The 9,526-nt window shown below is 38.1% G+C and overlaps 2 protein-coding genes across 3 annotated transcripts; both read right to left on the bottom strand.

The window, feature by feature from the left end:
• Nucleotides 1-1,470: 1,470 nt before the first annotated feature.
• Nucleotides 1,471-3,719, bottom strand: LOC134645265 (granzyme-like protein 1). 2 transcript variants are annotated; one of them, XM_063498649.1, is made up of 5 exons: nt 3,619-3,719; nt 3,336-3,480; nt 2,382-2,529; nt 1,913-2,173; nt 1,471-1,725 (listed from the first exon to the last, which is right to left on the bottom strand). In XM_063498649.1, exons 1-5 carry the CDS (start codon nt 3,662-3,664, stop codon nt 1,558-1,560), a joined length of 768 nt encoding a protein of 255 aa, XP_063354719.1. In that variant the 5' UTR covers nt 3,665-3,719; the 3' UTR covers nt 1,471-1,557. The 2 variants fall into 2 exon arrangements, with proteins under 2 accessions (XP_063354719.1, XP_063354721.1); XM_063498651.1 differs by having other exon boundaries at nt 1,630-1,725; nt 2,002-2,173.
• A 1,671-nt stretch (nt 3,720-5,390) lies between these two features.
• LOC134644880 (UDP-glucuronosyltransferase-like) lies at nt 5,391-8,565 on the bottom strand. Its single transcript, XM_063498014.1, has 5 exons — nt 7,674-8,565; nt 6,912-7,043; nt 6,538-6,625; nt 6,168-6,387; nt 5,391-5,866 (listed from the first exon to the last, which is right to left on the bottom strand). Exons 1-5 carry the CDS (start codon nt 8,526-8,528, stop codon nt 5,584-5,586), a joined length of 1,578 nt encoding a protein of 525 aa, XP_063354084.1. The 5' UTR covers nt 8,529-8,565; the 3' UTR covers nt 5,391-5,583.
• Nucleotides 8,566-9,526: the final 961 nt, after the last annotated feature.

A 9,526-nucleotide genomic window follows, 5' to 3' on the forward strand; every position in this document is an offset into this window, starting at 1 on the left:
CTCTTTAACTAGTTTACTACTTTTATCAGACCACCACAAAGTGTAAGGTTTATGTTTCTATAAACTGGTTAATCCACCAGTATTTGGGAGCTCTTTAATCAAATTGATATTTTCAATTCAAAAATATATTTACTGTCGTTTTCCATTAATTTCCTAATATAACTCAATGAATGTCTTGGTAATGAACACCCCAGCAGTAGCTCTTTGCTCCACCAGAGGAGGCCACTCCACAGTTTGTGGCCCATTGGTATAAGTTTAAATGTTGGTGACTTTGGCAACATCTAGTGGTAGTATAAACTAACACATAGTAAAAAGCACACATTTGTTAGGATCCTTGTGTTGTTTTCACTTTTGCGTTCCATACATGAAACTGTCAGACCTGATTAAACACCTTTGATTTGTGCCTGAAGTGCTGCTCTTTTCCCCAGAACTGCATCAACCCAAATACCCTGCCTGTTCAAATGAATGTGTATCTTCTAGTCTTCTTAGAACACATTTGTTTTGTTCTTGGTACGTTTGCGTATCACAGTGTTATAATTATTTTGCTAAATGGAAGTATCTTTTAAATATGTGAATTAAGTTGTCTAAGGAATGGGATTAAGGGGATCTTTTTCAGGTGTTCTATGCAGATGACTGGTTTCACAGGGGGAAAACTGTTAGACCTCAAATGTTTGCATATGATTGAGAAGCCACGAATGCAATGACTGTGAACTATGGTGTGATTAAACCCCACACTTTATTCTGAAAGTAAATCTAGAAAAAGTCAAAGTTAACAGATGCTGCACAATTAAGATAATCTAATGAAATAAAAACATAGGAAGTAGTGCTGTCAGCATTAATCTCCTTAAAATGACGTTAACGCCATAACCGCATTAACGCGGCAAATCTCCGTTAGCGAGCTAACCGCGCTAACGCATTGACGCCGTGCAGCCCCACTCTCGGGGAATATATGCGCTAACTTGCTAACGGACATTTGCCGCGTTAATGCGGTGTCATTTTAATGAGATTAACCCTTATAGCACTAATAGGAAGACATGATAAAAATTACGAAAAAGAATCATAAAATTAGAAGATTCGAGTAAAAAATAAGATAAATAAAAGTAGTAGGAACTCATTCTGATTTAAAACCCATGGAATAAAAGTGGGTTTTTAGACAGGTTTTAAAAGTGTCCAGCGTTGGGGAGGTCGTGACGTGAAGGGGCAGTTAGTTCCAGAATTTAGGAGCAGTCACAGCAAAGGCCCGATCTCCTCTGTGCTTTAATCTGGACCTCGGGACAGCTAAGAGCATTTGATCCGCAAACCTCAGTGATGCAAGATCACTGAGGTTCTTTAAAAGTTGAACATGAAATTTGAAAAGGGAACTGAGGACATTTCAGAGAACAAAAAGGCATGACCTTTGACATTTGTATTTTTATTATACACATTCTGAATATGATCAGTTATTTATTATTATTTTTTTGACATGCTAACATACGCGTGCTACAAAACATATGCTTTACTTCATCATATTGTTTAATCAGTAAATGAAGAAAGGCTGTTACTCCTCTCACTAGTGACTCATGCAACAAACCTCTCTTCTTTCATTTTCTCCTTCATCCATGCAATAAAAAAATTAACTTTAGTGAAGACGTGCGGATACTTTGGATTATTGCAGTTGCCTTTCATGATAAATGCTGTTACACCTTGAGGCCTTTTGTTGCAGATAAGTGGTCCACCAGAATCACCCTACAAAAAATAAATAACAGACCGATAAATAGATAGATAAACAAATAAATAAGCAACACAGAGACTTGACTAAGTCACCTGTGTAAAAACAAATAAACACTTTCTTTTAAATTTCTATTAGTTAGTTAATTTAATGTATGAAGTTTCTGATTGCTCAGTCTTCCATTTCCTTTAAGTATTTGATTACCTCGCAAACCCCGCCGTCCTTTTTGGTGAACTTGGTGCATATCATGTGATGAAAATTAAAAGTTGATCCCCAAATCTTTTCGCACTCACTGCTGAATTGCGTCTTCTCCGTAGCTTCCTTCAGAAAATTTGAGGGACGTAAATCATCTCCAGTTCGACCCCAACCAACCACATGACATTTAACGTTGGCAGGCGTTTTCCCGTTTTTCTTGGGTAGTTTGATGGTCTTCACAAATTTATTCAGTGTGGCATTTTTTTCTAACTGTGAAAGAGAGCAAGAGTGTTATTGGAAGATTAATTGTTTCTGCATTTTTGGTTCAAATTAACCTACGTTTTCACCAATTATTAGGCAAATGTGTGGCATCCAACAATGTGGAGTTAATTGTAAATAAGTCATAAAAATGATCAAATCATATCAACCTTCTTGATAGAGAAACTTCATTTTGATATAAAATTTGATACTCTTTTACCTTCAGTAACATAATGTCGTAATCGTATTTTCCACTGAATTTTGGGTGTGGGTAGTACTTCGCCACTTTGATACGTTGCTGACTTTTCTCTTTCTTGCTAATGTCATGTGCTCCAAGGACCACTGTTGAAGGACCTCTGTTCTCAAATCTGACAAACAAGGGAAAAAATACTGTTAAAAAATATTCAGTTGCACTGATTTAAGACATATCTGTGTTGAGTGACCAAAATGGACAGGCTGAGAAATAAGTTCATAATAAGCTGTTTGCATAGACAGCTCAGGTTGAGGGCTTTGGAGACAAAGTTAGGGACAGTGGACATAATGGACAATAGATATTAAATTCGGAGTTTTTAGGCAGGATGAAAAGAAGAATGCAGTGAACGAGGACATACAGAGGGTTGTTGTGACAGAAGAGGATACTATGGACAGGATGAGTTGGAGACAGGTGACCCCTAAATGAGCAGTCATGAAACAATCATAACTGAAAATTTTGCTCAGCTATGTTATTGTATGCAAATATGCAGAACAGGTGACAAATTAAAGGAAAAACACAGGTTCTTGTTATGCTGTGGATATTTTGTTAGCATTGTTTGTGTCCATTTGTCTTCTTAGAGAAAAAGCTGACAGCTCTCTACAAAGTTGTGCTGAGAGCTCATTTCTAATAGGAATCACATGCTGTGACTGTCACATTCTTATATATCTCAACCCAATGAGGACCCATGACGTGTGTTAACGCATTATCAAAATGCCAAATTGGTCAACTGCATTTTTTAACAAAACTACAAAATCTAGAGTCTACAAAAACACTTGGTTTTCCTTTAAATTTGTTTGTCACTTCATTACATAATATTAGACATTTTTTACACAATTGATTACTGAATGCAAATAGAAAAGTGATTCAGTAGTAAATAAATAATTAACCTTTAACTTTTAATGTAACTTTTTTTCTACTCACTTGCAGTGTGCTGCCGTTAGAACAAAGTCCTCTCGGATTAACATCCCACCACATGAATGGTGTTCTTGATACTGGAGTGATGCCATGTAAGGTCTGGAATGGGGCTTTGCTTCTCTGCCACCAATTATACTGCTCTCAGCAGCCCCTTACATAAGAAAAGAATGTAGAATCAATACACTGATTATATCAAAATCATGCCCATTTCTTGCTTATGACCTTATAAATATATAAAGTAAAGGAATATGCTTTATTCACTTGTCTTTCAAAAATGACCTTATCTTACCTGTGAGGGAGACTTGTAGAAAGATGCATGTGATGCAGCAGATCATGATGGCACAGAAGCAAAAGCTGAAAAGTTTGGCTCGCAAAGCCCCTCAACTGTTTTTGCCGCCAGGCTTCCAACTGCCACAACGGAAACTTTGGTGTCAGGGTGTCAAAAACTTTGTTGCACATGCAGGACCTGATACAGCAAAAAGTACACCTTACTCAAAATGCAAGATGGGAAAATATAGTTTGTTTTTCTTCCAAATTAACATGAAATAATGCACTGCTTAAAATTACAGCATCATTTGATCATCTGTTTCCTTTCCTGTAAAATACCTGAATTTATGCAATACTTAAAATTAGTCGTTAGGTTATGTAAAAGAAAAACTTATGCTGTGTTTAAAATTAGTTACACACCAGTTGAATTTTGAATTTTATTTTAAAACATTTTTTACATTTCTAGTATAGTTTCTTTGTTTCCTGTCAAAAACCGACTTGTTACAACCTTTATTCTAGTCTACTCACCTTTGAATACATGTAGGTAAATATAATCGCATTGAAATTCCAGTTAATTACAGGGGAATTACTAAAATACTAGTTTCACTTACTAAACTACATCGCTCTGTGTTCATTCAGATTTGTCTGTACAAGTAAAGAAATGAAGTCATACACCAGTTACACAGGTGGTAAAGCCATAAAGTTTTTCCAAGATAAACAGAAACTGAATAATTTGACTTGTCAAAAGCACATGTCCCAGCAAGCCTGAATGTCCTCATTAATATTGATATTTGTGTCATTATTAGTTTTTAAGGTTTTACATTCTCTTCCTCGTTCACACACCTGAAAACTTCTTTGCAGGACTGCGCTGTAGAGCCAGCGTTGCATTTTTAACACATCTTTTAGCTCCTGAGTTATAATCAAAGAGATGGAGTCAGAGTGAAAACAGCGGGCACTCTCATTATCGTGGTTTAAAGATGAGATAACTGTCACACTGGTTTGAGCGACACTCAGCGCCCACTTGTGGCCACAGCCTCTTTGGTACATTCTTGAAAACTAAAGTACATGTTAGCCTTTCAAAGGTAAAAACTCCAGGTTTTATGGTTGTATTTTTAAATTATCTTACAAGATGTTGATATAGAGAGTAAAAAAGGCTCTTTCAGTCGGCTGTTCTGTTAAACAAATGGATAATTTCAGTTTTTATATGAGTTATTTCTCTGGGAGAGATGCCAGTTAACAAATACGTAGTGTAAATAACACTAGAATTGTTGTCTTGTTAGTTGTTGGGATTCTGCTTACTAACAAGGAACAGAATTTCAGCCATTTAGTGCACATCATGCAAAACCAGTATTTAACATCCTGGCACACTGATTAGACAATATGATTGTTAAACTCTATTGCTAGTATTAAGGCAGCCGTTGTCTGATTATGCATTTTGGAATTACAATGATAAACTAATGTTATGAGCTAAAATTAGAACAATAAATTAATAAGGTATAGTAAGGTATGCACAAGGTATTTCTAGGACCAGCTACCAGAACTATTTAACAGAAACAGCATTATGGCATATTAATGTAAAGCTTGTATACTGTCCCTAAGAAAAATAGAAATTAGAAAGCAATTAAGTCCCACAGCCAAATATTTGCTTGAATCACTAGTAAAATCAACAATCCAACAATCTGATGACTGATAAATGGTCCCTCAGTCTTCAAAGTATTGTTCCATATACTACATTCTCAAATTTTCAGAAATATTACAATTAAATCCACACATAAGTTCTTTAAAAGCATCATTTATTTGCCTGGAATTATGTCATTCATCATCATATTTCACTTCTTAAAGTCAGTAATAACACTTTGGCTGAGATTTCACATTACACATATAAAACACTCGTACAGTACATCCAGCTGAAAGTTCAGTGCAGTGTTTCAACCATTAGCTTTGTCACTGAATATGTAAAAACTAAAGAATGCAATGAATATAAAGGCTATTCAGATTTTCTTTTTGCAGTTCCTATCCTGCAACACTTGCGGATACAAAATCGGCAGCATTTCACTGTCATCCACACAACTGTTATGAGAATGACGGCGAAAAACGACAGCACATCCAAGCTGTGGTACTGAAACCAGTTCAAATCATGAGCGCCCACTCTGAGATGCGAAGCTCCTTTGTGTCTCATGACAAACTCGGTCCAAAAAGCAGCTAGGTCCACAGGCTCTGTGGGACGGTCTAGGTGTATCGCTGAAAGCTCCATCATCTTTGCTTTGTACCTGAGGACAGGTAATATTTGGTTAAAGGTTTAATGTTTTCCAGTTACTGATTCATCAAGCATGTCCACATAGGTTTAAAGTTATTAACTTTTATTCCTTAACAGGAAAAGTAGTTTTAGTGGTCGAAGGTTATGCTTGATTAATTTCTAGTGTGCCAGCTCAATAAAAAATATAAATTTAGTCATTTTTAGTCTTGTTTTTATGATGTGGGTCCAATAAATATGTTAATCACAGTATTTTCAACACCATTTTTTTTTTTGCATTCTTCAGTGCGTTTTTATTCAATAACCAGTTTCCTCACCTTTTGTCATAGATAAGTTTCTTTAGCGCACCCAGTAGCTGTTCAGTTGTCACGTCGTATATACTGAGTGTCACTGCAGCGCCGCGGGCCACCAAGCGATTCACATTGTCTCCCTGGTCTCCAAAAAGTGGAAACATCAACATGGGCACACCATTACAGATACCTTCATAGATACCATGGGAGCCTCCATGAGCGATGAAGACTTTAGCCTTGGCATGGGCTAGGGAGCACAGACACAAACTCGGTTACAGGTTGAATTAACCATGAATCACATGTAGATAATTTCATCTCAGTGTCGTATGTTTTTAGCTTGTAAGGTGTAATATTACAGCAGCACACCATAATTTTCTTTAGACTTAACTATGCATACCTAGGAGATCATTTTGAGGTAACCACTTCATAACTCTGACATTCTTGGGTATATCATCAGGTAGTGCACCAGTGTATCTCCACACGACCTGAAACACAAATAAAACCGTCTCTGTTCATTGTGCAGAGTACATGAGTAATAAATGGAGGGTTTTGTATGTTTAGAGCAAGGCAAGGCAGAGGACAAAGTCCTGCACTTTAATCTGATTAAACATTTGGCCTCATTGCACAGTGTGAAAATCTCTGGGTATTGTGTAAATGTTTGTGCAGCTCGTGCAGCTGAATCCTGTGTATTAACCAGCAATTTATAAACAGAAGTATAAAAAAGTGAATCAATTCCATTGATGTACAGTGAGCTAATCAGGTTATCATTACCCTTTGAGGTATTTTTCGAAAAGCGTCTAAGAAGTGCTTTGCTTTCTCTTCAGGCATGGTGGACACGACTGAACCCATGCTAAACACAATGAAGCCGTCATCTCCTGAGCCATTCACAAACTCTTCCAAGTCCTGCAGAGAGGGGAGGAAACAAGCACACAAAAAAATTTGTAGGATGTATGAAAATGTTAAACATCTAAAACAAAGACAGTTTTCCTACAGCTGTTATGCATTATTTTAAAATATACTAAAAAGAATTCATTTGATTACCAGTTTGTGTATTGTAGCCTCCTTGTGTGTGTATAAACAAACCGTTTGGTTTTGTATAGCTTTTGATCTCTGTTGACATAACACTGCCCCTCACTTCTCTTCCTAGACTATTCTGGCCACCGTTTGGGAATCTGCATTTATTTTCTAACGTTTCTTTGTTTTCCAGAAAAACCAGTTGTCCCTCAGTATCATAACTCATTTCTTGGTAAAACTCAAAAAACAGTCAAAAATAATTTGCATCTTTATTTTTGAAACTAACAGATCTCTTGTTTTCCCAGAACCCTTTAGCAAGCATTAATGCGAATGATCACTTCACTAAGCAGTTCATGTTAGTTGTAGTTAGAAAAGTTTCTGACCTCCTCTTCCATATAAAACTAATGACTGCTGATTCTCTGCTTTTCAGTAAGCTCTGAGTATATGTGATTTGGCTTGATTAAATCCAGACGTGACATGTGCTTGTTTACACTTGCGTTCATAAATTCACATACTCACCGCTGGCAGGGGAGCCCTCTTTGCACAGTTGATCCCTCCAATTAACACCATGTTTGGCATGAGAGGTCTGGGCCATTCAAAGGTAAAGTCATATCTGAAAAGCCAGATAGCCCCGTGGCTGACAAGTTCTTGATAAGTTGAAATCTCTCCTATATACCTGCTGACTAGATCGTCAAAGTGAGGATAGATAATTGTGCAAATGTAGGACTGCACACCATACATTACAAAGTTTTTTACTCTCTCTGGGAAAGTCATCGAGTCTGTATTTCCAGAGAAAAACACTGGAATATAGGAAGGAGGAGAAGGACACTTGTTAGCCTTCATATCCAGCTCACATGGAAGCATACGAAGGAAATAAACAGCTGGAATGGAAAACATATGAGCCAGGACAGACCCGCAAGGAAGGAAGGGGTCTGTAAGCACAAGATCAAAACCCTGCTCCCTCAGTCGATTCATCAAAGGCTTATTGTCCAGCAAACTCTCACAACCTTTCACCTGGAGAGAAGTAAAGTTGACCAGTCGCCTCAAATTCACTATCAAATCTGCAAATTCTGCGGGTTTGATGAACACTTCATGGGTGTTGAAACTTCCATCCAGTTCAGCTTTGGTGTAAGGCACTTTATAAATCTCTGTCCTGAAGCTCTCTGAGCCTTGGATCAACAGGCTGCTTTCTGGCGCCAGCACTACGACTTCATGGCCCCTGCGGATGAGTTCCTTCACCAATATCTTCATGCTGAGCCAGTGGCTTCCATCCACAGGCACAACCAGCACCTTCCCCCCTTGAACCGGCCCCATGCTGAAGCAGCATAGCATGGCCAGCAGCCCCAGAGTAGGAAACCACACCCCGTTGCTCATTGCCTCCTCTCAGTACTGCAAGCTGGTTTGGTGTGAGACGTAGTGGAGCCCGTTGTTAAGAAGAGGCTTTATGTATATGGGCAAGTGGAGGGGGTGTGTGTGTGCTTAAATTCTGCAGGAAGTTCAGGCTGCATTTGGGCTTGGCCTATTACACAACAGGAAGACAGGCGGAGAAGGGATTCCTATGGGAGGGAAGTGGGGGAAGTCTAGCATGCACAGTTCCATCTCCCGTTAATCATTCTTTTGTGTCCTGTGAAGTCCGCTTACACTCAACACATTTATCATGCTAACCTCTGTGACAGGTGCATTTAACAGCATTTATAATCGTATCCACCGCCAAACTCTAGTAAGATCAGAAAGTCACATACATACTGCATGTACTGCCTACCAGTTTGAGCGGAGTCATCTTTATTTACTTTGGATGTTCCTTCTCCCCTCCCCCTGAAAAAAAACAAAAAAACAGGCACATGTGGGCTAAAGGGAGTTCTTTTTTTCTCTCTCCTCCAGACACGCAAACCTTGAGCCATTGTAATGAGACTGATGGCGTGCGAAGCCAAGTGTAATAGAACACCAACACCCTTTTTCTTGGAGGGGGTTGATATTATCAAAGAAACAACATATGTAAGGAATTTTACCTTTGGTTACAACTTGCTTTATCTCAAGAGGCTGATTTGAATAACCATAGTGCTAAAAATTTATTAGAGCGGTAAGATTTATAGAGAACAAGAGTACAATATCTGGAATAAAGTCACAGCAACAAATTCCCATGTCCTGGAATGCGCTGTGGCTCGTTGTGTCTGCAGTTTTCACAAGGAAATTATGAATCGATTCAGGGTTACACACATACTTTTATAACTTTCAGTGCAGTGATTTTGTTATTACATAAAAAAGAAGGGGTTAAAAGGAAAGGGAGGAGGTCTTAGCGGGTTGGAGGGGTTCCCTACTGGCCACATTGTTGACCATCTTTAAATAAATAATTTCTTTAGAAGAAACCAGTT

This window comes from Pelmatolapia mariae, linkage group LG16_19, assembly GCF_036321145.2.
Source record: "Pelmatolapia mariae isolate MD_Pm_ZW linkage group LG16_19, Pm_UMD_F_2, whole genome shotgun sequence".
Classification (NCBI taxonomy): Eukaryota; Metazoa; Chordata; class Actinopteri; order Cichliformes; family Cichlidae; genus Pelmatolapia; species Pelmatolapia mariae.